The sequence below is a fragment of the Carassius gibelio genome, chromosome B5 (assembly GCF_023724105.1).
Source record: "Carassius gibelio isolate Cgi1373 ecotype wild population from Czech Republic chromosome B5, carGib1.2-hapl.c, whole genome shotgun sequence".
Lineage (NCBI taxonomy): Eukaryota > Metazoa > Chordata > Actinopteri > Cypriniformes > Cyprinidae > Carassius > Carassius gibelio.
In genome coordinates, this window is record NC_068400.1 from 12,414,015 (window position 1) to 12,431,598 (window position 17,584).

Below are 17,584 nucleotides of genomic sequence, written 5' to 3' on the forward strand. Positions count from 1 at the left end.
GACCAGAAGACATTGCAATTAATAAATTATATTTAGACAGACTAAAGAAGTTCCAGATCTATACTTGTGCACTTATTATTTTAATTATTTTTTTCTTTATTGGAAATAAATGTGCAAACAATATCCTTGCTTTTGTGCATTTGTTTTATTTACATTGTATATAATACCACATGTTGCTGCTGATTGGGCTGACATGTTTGACACACCCACCAAACAAGAGAAAACGTATCTCAAACCCCCTTGCTCGCATGCACACCGTTTCCAGGAAACATGTAGGTCAAACCAGAAACCGTAGCAAAAAAGTGCACACCGGTTTGAGTTTGAACTTGCCCCAGTTAATCGTTTGAGACTTTTATTGTGAAATCACAGCGCGGAAGTTGCCCTGGAAGAAAACGTCCTCGTGGTTTCCACACGTGTGCGCCACACTCTCATGGATGCGGTGATGCAGACAAACATGGGAGAGATCGAGGACAGCACCGTGAGACCCAAAGTAACCGATGCTAAAGGCATCCTCAAACAGAACCGACAGTTCCTTGATTACTTCTGGGACATCGCGAAGCCCGAGCGGGAAATCCGTCTAAAAGCGATCGAGGACTTGATTGAACACTTGAAGCAGAGCGAGAAGGTATGAGAGTCAGCTCTGGTCAGTTTAATACTGGCTTATTACTGTTGATCAATATTCTTGGCCGGGGTTGGTTCTTATAGTTATTATTGCTGTTTTATCACCCGATGTAATAAGCTGTCATTATCTGAACAGTGCTCTATTCGGCATTGGTTATTAATGTACACACGTGGGTTGAATGGAGCAGTTTTATTCTGTATCTAACGTTATATGAGTTCTTTAAATATGGAAACTTTTAAATGTACATTTATTCATTTAGCAGACACTTTTATCCAAAGCGACTTACAAATGAAAACATAATAGAAATATAAACTTTTCTGTCCATAGGATCAGTGGAAAAAAAGTTCAAATTTAAAGTTTGAACAATTTAACCTGTTAATTGCCAATTGGCCCCTCGGTGGGCCGCCTATGTTTACTAAACTATATTACAATTAAAAATCCTAATCTAATCATGACAAACTATGTATCATACTATATATCGTTGGAAAGGTCTGAGACTCCTACTTTTTTTGTAAAAAATTATGTAGGAAAAGTAATAATTTATGGCAAGAGTGTATCTCAAAAACCTACAGAATAAGTAACAGGAGATAAGTCTTCTTTGTTGCCTTTTTTTATATCACACTTTAGAAATCATCAGAAATTATATATCACTTGAAAACATAAAATCTCAGTATTCATCCTTTGAAACCCATTTAAGTTCAAAAATTGCATTACCATGAAAATAGTACATCAAAATTATGTTACAAAATGTTTTCAGTCATGAATTATAAAAATGTAGGCTTTCAAGTCTATGTTCTGTGAGTGACAGTTAACGGGATAATTAATTCAGTAAATTTGCCATTACCTAAGAGAAAGGCCACCATAGCAACTGATTTCCAATGCATGATGCTAATTGAAGAATCAAACATGAATGATTTGACCTTGTTTGATAGTCAGTTGATTCAGATTCATGTCAGAAATGTATGTTTTCTAACTGTATGTTTGTGTTTTTCATCTAGCCGGATGAGTTGAAGTATTCACTGAAGAGGCTAGTGGACGGTCTTTCTCACACAAGAGATGATGCACGGTCAGGATACAGTGTTGCACTCGCTCAGGTAATTATAACCAGACAAGCTGTATCTTCACATCTTTCTGTAGCAGTTATTAGTTATGCGTTTGATTAATATTTGTTTCTGTATGAAGCTGCTGAGTGTATTTGAGGAGATCTCACTGAAATCCACACTAGACAGCGTCAAAGAAAAGCACAACCTCCAGAGAGCCAAAAAGGTGAGGATTTCATTTTTAATAGGTTATTATCCTAATCATCATTTCATAATCAGACTCGTAGGTTTTTAATGTGATGCTTTAATTCTTTTGACAGAAATTAATCAGAAATGCAGCATTTGGGAATTTCTTCGGGGTGCTCGCCCTGTCTCAGTCCACACGTCTGCAGAAGGTTCGAGAATCAGATTCCCAGTGTTGTGTTCTTGCTTTTATGCGGGAAAAATAGCTGGAAATAGATTTTGGAAGCACTAATTATCTTGCATGTTCTGATTTGTGCTGATGATCTTTCTCTGCATGTTATTTGTCAGGAGCCGCAGGTCATGTTGGAGTGTGTAAAGCTCCTGCAGCGTCTGTCCCAGTACAGAGAACACCTGAGAGACCTTCCCAGAAAAACTATGGTCGACATCCTGTCAGAGGTGATTACTAATGTATTGTTCCTGTTTTCATTTTGTTTTATAGACATTGAAAGAGACGTCTGAAGAGCTGCTCGAGTAGCATTACTAATACGATGTATAAAAGTAACATGTGTATATAGCCCCTTATAACAATGCACGTTGGACCCGGAAAATTGCTGGTTCGCCTTCTGTGTCAACTCAAACACTTCCCGGGATTGATCGGGGTTGGGGACCTAGTAATATTGCAGGGTTCAGTCACGGAACGAGCGCTGTGGGAACAAAATGCAGAACTTATGCCGTAAAGGGCGTGTTGTAGTGATGTCGCTCATTATCGTTGAAGGCAGATCAAAGTTCGCGATGAAAAAAAATATATGCAAGCTGTAATGAAGCAGAGATCAGTTAGTTCCTCACTTTCTGCGCTGAAGCTGAGATTGTTTGCTCGCTTCAGTGAAAGTTAACGTGCCCAGCGTTTTCGACTCATACTTTACACGTCAGATCCTGATGTCACGTGTCTTTACGGGTCCTTTACGGGTTGTGTGTGAACGCACGCACATGTTCTGGGTAATCACTGGAAGTGTGAAAGGGGCAAAATCTAGCGACCTGGGAACAATTGCGGGGACACAATAATTTTCTGGAATCGCAGTGTGAAAGGGGGTTATGAGTGCTGCTAAATGATTAATCACGATTGATCGCACCCAAAATAAAATTCCAAATGAAATTCTTAGCTATACATATTACTAATCAAAAATTAGGTTTTGATATAGTAACAGTAGGAAGTTGACAAAATATCTTCATGGAACATGGTCTTTACTCAATATTCTAAAGATTATTTTGGCATAAAAGAAAAATCTATAATTGTGACCAATACAATGTTTTTTGGCTACTGCTACTAATATACCTGTAGTCACTTGTGTGTGTGTGTGTGTGTGTGTACCGTATTTTTTGGACTATAAATCGCACCTAAGTATAAGTCACATCAGTCCAAAAATACATCATGACGAGGAAAAAAAACATATAAGTTGCACTGGACTATAAGTCACATTTATTTAGAACCAAGAACCAAGAGAAAACATTACTGTCTAAAGCCGCCAGAGGGCTCTCTATGCTGCTCAATGTAGACTACAGGAGCAATGAACAGCATAGAGCACCCTCTCGTCGCTATAGACGCTAATGTTTTCTCTTGGTTCATGTTAATTCAATTTTGATATATAAGTCGCACCTGACTATAAATCGCTGGACCAGCCAAACTATGAAAAAAAGTGTGACTTATAGTTTAAAATACGGTAATAAATTATGTTTATATAAATAAACACACATGCATGTATATGTTTAAGAAATATATTATAATTGTATTAGTGCTGTCAAATGATTAATCACATCCAAAATATATATGTGTATACTGTTCATATTTATGGATATATACATACACACAAATGCAGGTAATATTTAAGAAGAATATGCTTTTTAGATATTATATAATTAATATAAATATGTACAAACATACATAATATACACAGTACACACACCTACATTATGTAAATAAAAACTTTGTTTTGGATGCAATTAATCATTTGATAGCACTAATTTGTATATTAAATAGATTTATGTATAATAAATTATATAAATATATACATGTAAATATTTTCAAAATATATACTGTATGAGTATGTATTTAATGCATTATAATAATAATAACAACATATACACCATACACACACAATGTAAACAAACTTTTATTTTGAATGGGATTAATCATTTGATAACACTAGTATATATTAATGGAGTAGTAATAATAATTACTACTATTATATTATATTTATTATATTACATGAATGAATGTACACTACCAGTAAGAAGTTTGGAATAATTTAAATATTTTAATGTTTTTAGTCTTATGCTCAACATTTATTTGACCTTAATTGAGGTAAAAACAGTAATATTGTAAAAGTTTTATTATTAATAATAATATTTTAACACTGTATAATAATATGATTGTACAACATGATATAAGAAAGAAAAGAAGAAATGTTTCTTGATTAGCGAAACAGCATATAAACATGGTTTCTGAAGGATCATGTGACATGGATTACTGGAGTGTGGGATTCAGATGAACTCTACTTGGTGTAAATCTTTAATTTCTATCATGTTTAATTTGCACTGTTTTGTTGTATAGACGCCGAAGGAAGTGTTTGAAGAGTTGCTCCTGAGCGCCCTGCAGTCTGACCTGACCTCTGCCCTCAACACCCCCGAGCAGCTCGAGCTCCTCCTGGTGGCCATGCAGAAGTTCCCCTCTGTGCTCAAACCCAAAAAACTCAAGAAACTGTTGGGAGCCACAGCAGTCATTACTAAAGAGAACCTGCCAAAGTGAGTGTGTCTGACTCCCTTTTCTGCTTTCTTACTCTGCATGTTTTTTCTTTGTTTCCAGATATTCTTATATATGCTAAAATAACTGTTTTATTTTAAAATTATATCCATTTCAGTATATTTTAGTTACTTATTTTGTCAATTTTTTTTTTACATTTTAAATTGATTTATAAGTTATACATGGAAATATAATCTTTGTAAATAAAATTTATTAATTCATAATATGAAATCTGTTATTATTAATTTTATAATGATAATGAAATATTTATTTTCTTTTCATGTTGATTTTATTTGAAAAAATACTAAATGTTTTTTTAGACAACATTCTCATGTTAGTATGATTACTTTTTTTCAGTTGCATGTTTGTTGTGTTGACTTCTTTTGAAAATGTAATTTTACATGTGGTAGATTCAGACATGCTCATATTTTGTGTGCTTAATTGTTTTATTAACTCTTTGATGTGTACTCCCAGACTGGTGGAGGTTTTAAAGACGGCCGCTCGCTCTGTGAAGAAGGACAACATTCTGCCCCCAGTCGCGTTAGACTTGTTACAGGTGTCTCTGCGGGAGGACAGCTTCGAGATGTTCTGGAATGAAGCCATTATCAAAGGCATGATGTCAGAGATGCCTGGGCCCACACAGTGAGTTTAACATGTAGCCAAATCTTAAAGGGATACTCCATCCCAAAAAGAAAATTTTGTCAATAATCACTTACCCCCATGTCGTTCCAAACCCCTAAAAGCTTCGTTCATCTTTGGAACACAATTTAAGATATTTTGGATGAAAACCTGGAGGCTTGTTACTGTCCCATTGACTGCCAAGTAACTTGCACTGTTAAGGTCCAGAAAAGTATGAAAGACATCGTCAGAATAGTCCATCTGTGGTTCAACCATAACGTTATGAAGCGACGAGAATACTTTTTGTTGAATAAAGTTGTTATTTTTATTTTATTTGCGTACAAAAAGTATTGTCAAAGCTTTATAATATTACGGTTGAACTACAGATGGAATATTCTGATGATCTTTTCATACTTTTCTGGACCTTGACATATATAAGACATAAGTATATTACTTGGCAGTCAATGGCACAGTCACAGGCCTCCCAGTTTTCATCCAAAATATCTTAAATTGTGTTCTGAAGATGAACGAAGCTTTTAGGGGTTTGGAACGACATGGGGGTAAGTGATTAATGACTAAATTGTCATTTTGGGGTGAAGTAACCCTTTAACCTGCTTATTTATCCATCTAGTATTCAGCCAGATATAGGTACCTGCTTAGTACTTCACTGCATTTGATTATTTTTTATTAGTTATTTATTTAGTTTTACTTTAATTTTATTTTTTTCAAATATATATTACATAATTAAAATGCATTTTATTTAATAAATAATTTTTTGTTAAGTCTTAGTTTTTTTCATAATACTGTAATGTATTTTATAATAGAAAAAATATTTTGTTAAATTGTTAAAAGGACATTGTTCAATTGTTATTTAATTTGATTTAATTGTATTTTTATTAAATTTTTTGTCTTGAGAAAAAAAAATTAAGTTCAAATGGAATCATATGAACAAGAATAGTTTCAATACCAGTTAGACTATGATGACCAAAACATCTGCTTTTTTCTGTTTGTGATCAGTTATTTAGGTTTCCGGTTGTTGGGAGCATCTCTGCCGCTGCTGTCAGTCCCTCAGCTTGAGTTTGTGCTGACCGGTGATGTGATGAGATACTACGGTCAACACATGCTGTCCGCACAGGTCTGTCTTTATGTGATGTGTGTGTTTCTCGTTTAATTTACACCATTTAAATCTGCAGAAAATTACAGCTCACTAGAATTAAAAGTAGTGAGAGAAATTACATTGGTGTTGCACACTGTTTAACATTTATACATATAGTACTAGTATTGCATTCTGAATGTAGCCTGTGCCATAATATTGTAAGTTTATCATGTGTGCCTCCCGTCAGCTGGCATACCGATTCAAGTTCGCTCCAGAAATGGAGAAGTACGTGAGTGAGTTCATGCAGGGCTGCGCAGACGCTGACAAACAGCTCACCGTGGCGCTCGGCTTCACTCAGCTCACTAACCAGGGCTACCCCGTGGTCCCGTCCTCCTGGAGGGTTCTGGAGCACATGGATCTGTGTGCACTGAGGAAGTACGTGGAGTGGCTGATAGAGGCCTTCTGCAAGCCCCAGCTGGAGAAATGCCTGGACTTCAGCACTCGCAGACAGAAAGGAAACCAGGAGACTGAAGTAGAGTGAGTTCATGCTGGATTTTACATTAATTGACTCTTTGAAAATCATTTATCAGAATAGAGGTTTAAAAAAAAAGTGTTGAGTAAAGCCATATGATGGTAAAGTAATGATAAAAACATGGCTGTATAAATGTATATTAGTATTATTGTAGAAATACTTATTATATACAGTACACTAATAATGATAATCATAAGATTTATATATTTACTTATCAGTTAATAATTAACTATTTTAGTAGTAGCATTCAAAATAATTATAAGAATTAAAATATATACATATACTGTTAATACTATTATTTTATAATATACTATTATATTATAAAACTTTAATGCATATACATGTATACACACACACACATTTATATTTATATGTGTGTGTGTGTATATATATATATATATATATATATATATATATATATATATATATATATATTACTATAAATGCAATAATATTTCTATATTCATTTATACATGAATAATTATCACTCATAGTTGAAGTAGCAATAATATATAAATTAATGTTGTAAAGAATATTTTTTTCATATCAAACCAATGTAGATCAATACAATAAATACAAAAATAATTTATATAAAATATATTTTTTAAATAAATAGTAAGCTTTCATTAAATTATATGACAAGATTAACAAGATTAATTAGTTTTGTAATGATTTGTTTATACAAATGACAAATGTGCAGGCGTTTTCCATCTCATGGCAATATCATATTTATTCTGATTTATTTCTTGCTGTAGGAGTGACAGCTGTGTTGCCAGGTTTCGTAAATGGATCGTTTCACGTCTCTCTTTCATCGTGGAAAACCATCAGATTAAGAAAGAGGAGGGACTTGTCATGAAAATGGCTAGGTAACTCATCTTTAGATCTCACTGATGCTCTCTACGTGACTCTGTCTGTGGCACTCCAGTGATGCTTTATCTTTCTTCTGTAGGTTTATTTTCTTCCACGCTTTCTTTGATGTGAAGAAACCCACTCCAGAAATCCCTGAGACGGTGCAGGCTCTCTCAGTGCCCATCGATCAACAGACACGAGCCACTATCTCTTCAGCCTTCTTTGGGTCAGTTCAATTTATCAGTCACATTTTGAGAATTGAATTTTTAATTTGAATGGAACCAGTTAAGTTATTATATGAAAAGTCTTTAATAGTTAAATGAAGAATATGCTTGATCTCCTCCAGTCTTCTGCAGGGCCTGAACTCGATGGCTGCGCTTGGAGATTCTCCTGAGGCCGAGAGGCTGAACTCCAGGAGGATTCTGGGAGTGAAAGCTGATGGTAGCATGTGGATCTACTGTGTGGTCCAGTACGCCACCACGCTGCTCAATCAGAGCAAACACGTCCAGAGCGTTCAGACCCTGAGTCCAGAGCAGAGGAAGGGCTGGGACAGGTGACAAACACTACTGGTTTCCACATTATGACCTTTTAAATGTAAATAAGAAAGGTGAGGTTAGGACTGCAGCTCAAATGCTCTTTTTAGTGATTTAGTGCTGTGTGTTTTCAGTATGCTGGAATCAGTGGAGGCCTTGAGGAAAAAAGCAAAGAAGTCTTCTTCACCTGAACACACGGCATTTCAGCACCTCTTCCTCCTCGTTGGGATTCAGATGTTCAAGGTTTGATTGTTTGTGATTTTATTTTTTATTTTTTCGAAAAGCAGAAATAATCAAAAGAATGGCCAGATCTTCGTAACGATTATCAGTTAAGCGTTCCTGAAGCTCTTAGAGTAGAGCAGATGCTAGAGACACCAGGGTTATCATGGGTTCGAATCCCAGGGAATGCATGAACCAGTAAAATATGTACTTTGATTGCAATGCAAGTTGCTTTGGATAAAAGCATGATCTACCAAATGCATGGGGGAAAAATAGAATAAACTACTTGTCGTTAATATTATAAATAATTATAAATAATTTATTTTAAAATTAAATAAATTGGTGAGGTCCAGCTTGAAGTATTTGAATCATTTTAGTTGTGCATCATGGGGAGGACTTCGTTTTAATGCCTGTTCATTTTGCTGTTTGAAAATGGTTGTTGGAAAAAAAAGTACAAGAAAAACTAATGTGCTTTAAATTCCTATTCCAAATAAAATGTGATAGATTAATTTCAGAAAGAACTGAAGACTTTTTTTATTTTGTGATCTTAACATAAATGTTTTTTTTCTTTCCTGGCTTCAGGCTCCAGATGAAAGTTTGGAGCTGTTGAATGATCTGAAGACCTGCGTGGAGAAAGCTCAGGCCAAGAAATCTAAAAAGAAGAAAGCGAGTAAGTTGGAGCAGTTCAGTGCAGTTAATGGAATTAATGTTTTTTTTTTATTTGTAGTCTGTAATTCCTGCTAGATGATGCACTGATGGGTTGTGTGTGTGTGTGTGTGTGTTTGTGTTCCAGATGGCGACAGCTGTGAGGAGCCGCACTGGGTGGAGGTGGTTGTTGAGATCCTGCTGTCGCTCCTGTCTCAGCCCAGTCGTCTGGTGCGCAGTGTGTGTAAAGCTGTGTTTAGCCGGATCTGTCCTCACCTCACCCAAGAGGCGCTCAGCTCCATCCTGAACGTAAGAGACTGCTGACTAATTAACAGTGCTATTTTAGTACTATTTACATACTATTATAATAATATTTTGAATTAGCTTATACTTACATTTTTAGTTTTAGTGAATGTGTATTTTAGTACATTTCTGTTAAGCATTAATTTATATTTATTTGTTTTAGTTATTTAACTTAAACTTAGTTCATGCTTATATATGCTAATATATCCATTCCGTGATGTGACATTTATCCGAGCCAAACTAAATATTCTAGAGGAAATAATGTAGAGCGAGGGTTTTATTTAATCAGGATTTGACTAGATAGTGGATGTCAGGCTCCGATATTATTTATTAAATCTACTTTTTTTTTTTTTTTTTTTGTCCACAAAGGTGTCATTAAATCAGAGAAAGTAGCTACATGATGCAAACTTTATTCATTTGATTATTTGTGTAGTATAAGACTCCAACAATATATTAAGAAGGTAACCGGGATCTGTTTCGATTTGATTTTTAGGTTCTAGACCCCAACAAGGATGAGGATGAAAGCGGCGTGATGGTGACTGATGAGAAAGAGAAAAAGAGAAAACATAAAGAGGAGGACAAGCAAGATGATGAAGAGGAGGATGAGGAGGAGGTAAGCCTGACAGTCATGAATATTTATACCAGAAAACTGAATAATTTTGCGTATAATTCTGTAAATTTCTAATTTCCCTTCTATCTTTTTTAATTTGACTAGGATGAAGAGGGTTCTGATTCCTCCTCGGATGAGGATGAGGATGAGGATGAAGCCATGGAGGAAGGAAAAGAGGTGGATCAGAACTTCCGTTTGGATTTGATGAAGGTTCTGCAGGGTCAGAATGCTCTGGTATGAACGAAGAAATGAATTTTCACTACAGAAACAAGTGTAACCTAGAATGTGCAGGATCATTTGAAATCTGCTTCCTCAAAACTCTGATAACACAAAGTAGCTGATGTTCTGTTGTTCTTGTTTAGGCCACTGAAGAGGATGGCAGTGATGAAGAGGAACTGGATGATGCGGCCATGATGAAGCTGGACGGAAGCCTGGCTTCTCTCTTTCTGGAGCAGAAGAAAAAAATCCAGGCCAAAAAAGACGAGAAGGACAGAATCCGCAAAGAAAAGGTCCTCGTTCGGGACTTCAAGATTAAAGTATGGGACTGTTTCTCATTTATTTTTATCTAATATTATCTGTAAGTTTTGAAGAGATGTATGTTTTAAGTTAGTTTTAGTTGTTCACATATTGAACAAATTATTTGATAACATAAAATAAAATTATATTTATTTTGTTGTAAAATATCAAATGAAGTAGAACTTCCAGTGTGTGTGTGTTTGTGTGTATATGTATTTAATATTTTTATATTTGAACATTAATATAAGTGATGGTGCTATACAAATTAGGGAGGTTACTCTTCTAGTAAACTAGTTATTTTTAGACTATTATTTTATTATATATTATACTATTTAAAAATCTTGTTGGTATATATTTTAATTATTCCTTCTAAATACATGGAGTGCTTTTTGACCATTTGCACAGTACTACAGCCATATTACAGTCACACAGATGACTTTCTGTTGCAATTCATCTTGCAAAGTTTTGTTGTGTTTTTTGTGCAGTATATTTGTTAAAGGGGGGGTGAAATGCTCGTTTTCACTTAATATCCTGTTAATCTTGAGTACCTATAGAGTAGTACTGCATTCTTCATAACTCCAAAAAGTCTTTATTTTTATTATATTTATAAGAGAAAGATAGTCTGTACCGATTTTTCCCGGAAAAACACGACCGACTGGAGGCGTGACGTGTGGGCGGAGCTAAAGAATCACGAGCGCCAGTAGGCTTTGTTGAGAGCGTTTGGAAGCTGTGACATTACGTGAGGAAAAAACCATCATCCAAAACAAACCATGGCTAACAGTCAGATTCAGCCGTTTATTCATGATCCAGAATCAGATCCTGAGGCTGAAACTGAACGAAAGCAGCAGCAGCAACGACTCGCTCCGAGCGGGGCTCGAACCCGGGTCTCCGATGGGAGGCGGACGCACTAACAAGGAGGCAGAGATATTTGAAGCAGTTTTACTCACCTCCTGCGGTTCCAACACACGATCGTGACCCTTTTTCGTTGGGATTGCATCATCCTTAAGAAATAAACAATACTCAAATCCGGCGATCTTTGATTTTCTTTGGTAATCTGTGCAGGGTTGTCTTGCCCTGGCAACCAAAAACACACTCCTTTTGTGAAATTTTGCGACGCTCTCGCTCTGACCAGTGAAGTCTGTTGTGCTCTCAGTGCTCTGCTATACGGGAGCGCGCGCTCTTCCGGCAGACGCGCCCTCAGGACCCATATAAGGAAATTCCGCTCCATCTAACGTCACACAGAGCCATACTCGAAAAAAACTTTCCGAAACTTGTGACAAACCGGAAGGAGTATTTTTGGAACAAAAATACTCCTTCAAACGTACAACTTAATTTTTGAAACTTTGTCCATGTTTAGCATGGGAATCCAACTCTTTAATAGTGTAAAAAACTCAGTATGCATGAAATAGCATTTCACCCCCCCTTTAAAAATTGTCTAACATTTACATAATCTGTAAACATGCGATTACGTATAGGTGAATCTGAAACCTACCTTAGTATTCAGGGCTTCCTAAAAGCTGATTAGTGACTAATGGATTTTGGAAATAAACAGGCAGGTTTTGTCTCTCAGAGGCTGATTTGGGTCATTTGGTGTGTTGTTGTCAGGTACTGGACATGGTGGAGATGTTCTTGAGCAAACAGGGGAGCAGTGCTCTTGTTCTTGGGATGGTGGAACCGCTGCTCGGCGTGATCGAGAACGGGATGAGCTCCGAAACCAGCCAACAGGAGCAGGACTTCCTGCGCAAGGCTGCAGACATCTTCAGGTGAGAAGGGCTATTTTAGTGTTATTTGTATAATTTTAAAGTATGCATTGAGATTTCTAATTAGCTTTTATATCATTTAATATTTTAGTACAGCTCATCAGTTTCATTTTTAATCATTTAATACTACTTTTTTTTACTTTATCTGTTTTATTTTTAATACAAGACACTATTTAAATATCTATTTAAATATGTGACGATTCAAGGCTAAACAGATCGCAATTCAGTTAGGGATAGTTGATATGAATGTACAGTACAGACCAAAAGTTTGGACACACCTTCTCATTCAAAGAGTTTTCTTTATTTTCATGACTCTGAAAATTGTAAAGAAAACTCTTTGAATGAGAAGGTGTGTCCAAACTTTTGGTCTGTACTGTATGTCTGAGGGGAACTTTAGAAAAGTTTAGATGGTATTGAAAAAAAAAAAAAAATTAAGTACAATTTGTTTTTCCTTGCCACCATATAAAACACTTTAATCGCCACCTGCTGGCAGAGAGGGAATCTGCATCTCCTTCAGCTCGTCTATTTCTGTTTCATGCAGATATTTTTTATGTATAGTTTCACAAAACTGAAATCAAGCCATTCTGTTTTTGCTTCAGATTTCAAAATTATATGATTTTATTTAAATTAAAACCTGCTTATGTTGCATTTGTGCAGCATCTTTTTTGGATAATGAATAAAATGCAGGGGTTGCTTCTAATTTTAAATGTAAAGAGCACAGACAAAGCCTTATTTTGTTTGTATTAAGAGATTTATTTTGTGTTACTTATTTGATTTGGGGCTTATAAAATTTCAATTAAGTTTTGTTATTTACATTTAATGTAATTTAGCAGACGCTTTTATCCAAAGTCACATACAAATGAGGACAATAGAAGCAATCAAAATCAACAAAAGAGCAATAGTATGCTAGTGCTGTTATTGTAGTGTTATTTTAGCGTTATATTTCAATTGCATAAAGAAATGTGCTGAATTTGTCCAAGCAATTATAAAAGGACACATTTAATTTATAATTTGTCTTAAATCTCATTTTGTTATAAAACCGTGAATTAAATTGTGAGTTGAATGAATTAATACATCCCTACTTAATAATAACAAAACACTGCAGCTGAGATTCAGCTCACAGAAAGCATGCTGCGAATTTGAGCTATTGTTTATCGCGTTTGATTCTCATAGTTTGTCGCTCGGTCTCTGATTGGCAGGAATCGACTCTGTCGTGCAAAGTATTACTGCAGGGAAACTGACGGACGAGAGGCGGAGCTTCATGAAATGCTTGAGCGTCTGATTAGTCGAGCCCAGAAACTGACAGACTCATCTGTGTCTCTGTACTACTTCAGGTGAGGATTTAATAATGCTTATTAATCCTGTGTTGCAAGAAAAAAAAGACAAACTCTTATATTTTCATTGCATGTATAATTTTGGTGTGTTTGTTTCTTTAAATCACGTTATTATTATTATTTTCTAGTGCTGCTCTCTATGTGCTGAAAGTGTTGAGAGGCGTTGTGAGTGAACAGGACTCGGCAAACGCATCAACACCGGCAGAGGTAAACTACCATCTTTAATAGACACACTGTTGTTAATCTCTAAGCACTGAGGTTAATAAAGTAACTTGTCTGTTGATCACAGCTAAGGGTTATGGGTAAAGTGGATGTTGAGAGGGTCACGACTTGCTTCAGAAACGCTTTGACATCTTTCTTGACGAAGAGGAAAAGCCCCCTCACTGGAGCCATGTTCATCGACCTCTTCAGCAGATTCCCTGTGAGTCAAAACAACTTCAGTATTGAATAATATCAGTCCTATATTGAATTGGGGGGGGGGGGGGGTCTAATTTATCTAATTAATTTTTTATTATTTTTAATTATCTTAATTTATTTTTCTGATGGCAATTGCAATCTAAAATAATTTATCCAGGTTTGTTGTGCTTGTCTGTAGGGCTGAACTCCGCACTGCTGAGTTTTGAATATATTGTGGTCTCTTAACAGACCTTGCTGGTAAACCACCAAAGAGAGAATTGCAAAAATTGAGTCGTGATTTAATGAAGGCATAAATAAGCCTCTCAGCATCCGGCCTAGAAAGAAGGGATCTAATGCAAGCAATATTTTGAAGATGGAAAATAGTAATTTTAGTTATATTTTGGAAGTGAGAGTTAAAAGTCAAATGAGCATCAAAAATCACACCCAAATTATGCACCTGAGCAGTATTTTTAACTGAAAGTTTAAAATTTCTGAACTTATAAACATTAGATGTAGTGACAATTAATAAAATTTCAGTTTTAGAAAAAACATTTTTTTTACAAAGTTGTTGGATGCCTTAATTTCTGGCAAACAGGCAGAAAGAGTTAAAAAGGAAGAAGTGGAAACAGGCTGAGTGCTAATCTAAATCTGGGTATCGTCCGCGTAACCTAAATACTAAATAGAACAGGTCCTAAAACTGACCCCTGAGGTACACCATACATATAAAGGCCCAGTCTGAGATCTTTTAATATCCAGGTAAACAAACTAAGAACAAGAATTAAGATGACTACAAAATAATAATGATTATTTAATAAATTATTATTTCATAATATTTTTACAAATTGATATTACTGTTGTAATACAGCTGTAATGTTAAAATTAATTAATTGTATTTAATAACACTAATATAAAAAATAAAAAAAATCAGTACAACTGTAAAATTACAATACCAATATTTATTAGGTACCGGTAATGTCTTTATTTTGTTTTTCATAATGCACGTAATAAGCAACCCAGACTCACTTAAATAAATCACAGCTTTTAGGATTGGGTAATTACACAATGACATTTTGCCTTATTAATTTTGTTTAGATTATCGTTCAACTCTGCATAAAGGTAGATGGCTCAATGGCCAACATCACTATTATTATTGGGAATTATATTAGTACTGGGAGAGGTATTCTTAACATTAATTAAACCTCAAATAAATGTCCTGACATGCACTGAAAAACAATGACGTTTTCTTGAAAATGTAAAAATGTTGTCTCTATCTCATGGAATCATTTAATGTGCTGTAACTGATGGGTTTGTGTTGTGTTTGAAGGTGTTGTGTGTGAACCTGTTGGACACGGCTGTGGAGAACATCACTGCTGGAGTGAGAGAACCTCAGCAGGTAAATGAAGCTGATCCATCTGTGTTCTAGTGTACTGGAGTAGCTCATGAATATTTGGATGTATAATTAGTTACTGTATACTTGAATTATATTTTTTTGTCCGGTTGTTTCAGGGTCAGGCATGTCTCATGGTGCTCAGATCCCTGCAATCTAAAGATGTGAAGAACCTGATGTCTGATGCCCAGGAAACTGAGCTGCATCAGAAAGTTGTGGACCAACTCGCCAAGGTAGACTTTTCTTCATTTAATGATCAGCGCTGTTGAAACATCTGTAGTAGGCACCAACTCCAGTGATATTTGTCAAATAATTTGTTAATAATGTAAAATTAGTTATTTAAACTAATTATATATAGGATGTGTGTGTGTGTGTGTGTGTGTGTAATACATATCATCTATACTAAAATTTATCCTGTTCTTCCAGAGTTTTGAAAATGTAGAGTGTAAGAATAAAATGGTTCGTGAGAAGATAGTCAAGGCGCTAGAGCTCTGTCAGCATCTTGTCAGATCTGTTCAAAATCAGGTAATGAATCGATGTTTTATTAAACCTTCTGCTTTTACAAGGTATTCTCAAGTAGGAGTATTAAAAAAACATATTGTTTGTTTCTGAGCAGAAGATGCCGGTTAATCTGGAGCCCCTTCAGAAAGTTCTCAAGTCCATGAACGCTGAAGAAAGCCTGCAGAAACCAGGACAGCTGGAGGACACATACTGGAGCGTCATGAAGTTATTTTGCATCCTGTGAGTCCCATTATTCAAATCTGGTTTTGTTGTCATTTTATATGTGTATGCTTAACTACAATTCAGAAATATGGGGGAAAGTCTCTTATTCTAACCAAAGCTGCATTTATTTGATATAACATACAGTAAAAAAAAATTTTTAGGATAACAAACTGTGTGAAATTAATTCAATTTTAATATATTTTAAATGTAGTTATTAGCATCATTACTCCAGTCTTCAGTGTCACATGATCCTTCAGAAATCATTCTAATATGCTGATTTGCTGCTCAAGAAACATTGCAAAGAAATTTGTGCTGCTTTATTTTTGTAGAAAATGTGATTTACTGTATTTTTTCAGGATTCTTTGATTAAATCAAAGTTCAACAGAACAGCAAAATCTGTTGTAACATTGCAATAATATTTAGTAATATTTAAGATTTAATCAATTTAATGCATCCTTGCTGAATAAACATTAATTTCCTAAATCTTTCCAACAGTAGCTCATATTAGATTATTTGTTTTATTTGGTTGCTAATGAATAATCATCTTTTGGTTCATGTCCATTGTTCCAAATAAAAATAGACAAAAGTAAAATACATTAAGTATCTTTAAAGCATAAATTACTACATAAAAGTAGTTTTTATTACAGAATGAAATATTTTTCTTTTCAAGCCTTAAACAATTTCCAGCCAATTTGAACAATTTGAACTTATAATGAACATGTCTTTAATGTCTCTCTTTCTTTGCTTTATTTAGAAAGCCAAAGATTGAAAAGGTGAAGAAAGTTGTTGAGGCAGAGCAGACAGAAGAAACAACAAAGAAGAAGAAGAAGAAAGGGTTCCTTCCCGAGTCGAAGAAACGCAAGAACCGTAAGAAGCCCACCGTCCTGGAGGGAAAAGAGACCACAGCCTCCACAGAAGGAGCATCAGGAGGAGAGAAGAAGAACAAGAAGAAAAACAAGAGGAAACCGCAGGGAGGCGAAGGAGAAGAGAGACAAAATCAGCCGGCCACAAAGAAGGCCAAAACACAGCCGCAACAAAACAAGAAGAAAAAGAAAGGAGGACAGCAGGAAGCTGATGGGAAATAATTGGACAATTTGATGTAACTCTGTGTGAAGAGAGAAACTGTTATTGTTTCAGAGATCTGTATTATTTGCCTGTTTGTGATTACTTGCATGATACAATTTTTGTACAAGCAAAAGATGAAATACTAAAAGGCGTTTTATTCTTTCTGTGGTTTCAGTGTTTTTACTGTGCAAAGTAAAGTTTGCGGAAGTCATTGATCTATATAATGATTCTACACACTTCTATGAGAGACCAGTGAGTGTATCACACCGAAACAAATCAATGTTTCCAGGAAATCAGAGTAAAATAAGACCAGCAGGACCAAAAACATTGATCCTTGAACCTAAATCAAAGATGGG

The 17,584-nt window shown here is 35.3% G+C and overlaps 1 protein-coding gene across 1 annotated transcript; it reads left to right on the plus strand.

The window, feature by feature from the left end:
* Positions 1-232: 232 nt before the first annotated feature.
* Positions 233-17,390, plus strand: mybbp1a (MYB binding protein (P160) 1a). The gene is made up of 27 exons (XM_052556584.1): positions 233-625; positions 1,621-1,716; positions 1,805-1,888; positions 1,983-2,057; positions 2,194-2,301; positions 4,454-4,644; positions 5,117-5,284; positions 6,278-6,395; positions 6,604-6,893; positions 7,644-7,754; positions 7,838-7,963; positions 8,084-8,290; positions 8,405-8,513; positions 9,072-9,159; positions 9,283-9,443; positions 9,931-10,050; positions 10,153-10,281; positions 10,410-10,583; positions 12,169-12,326; positions 13,523-13,657; positions 13,786-13,864; positions 13,947-14,078; positions 15,378-15,446; positions 15,560-15,673; positions 15,867-15,965; positions 16,057-16,181; positions 16,918-17,390. Exons 1-27 carry the CDS (start codon positions 431-433, stop codon positions 17,246-17,248), a joined length of 3,792 nt encoding a protein of 1,263 aa, XP_052412544.1. The 5' UTR covers positions 233-430; the 3' UTR covers positions 17,249-17,390.
* Positions 17,391-17,584: the final 194 nt, after the last annotated feature.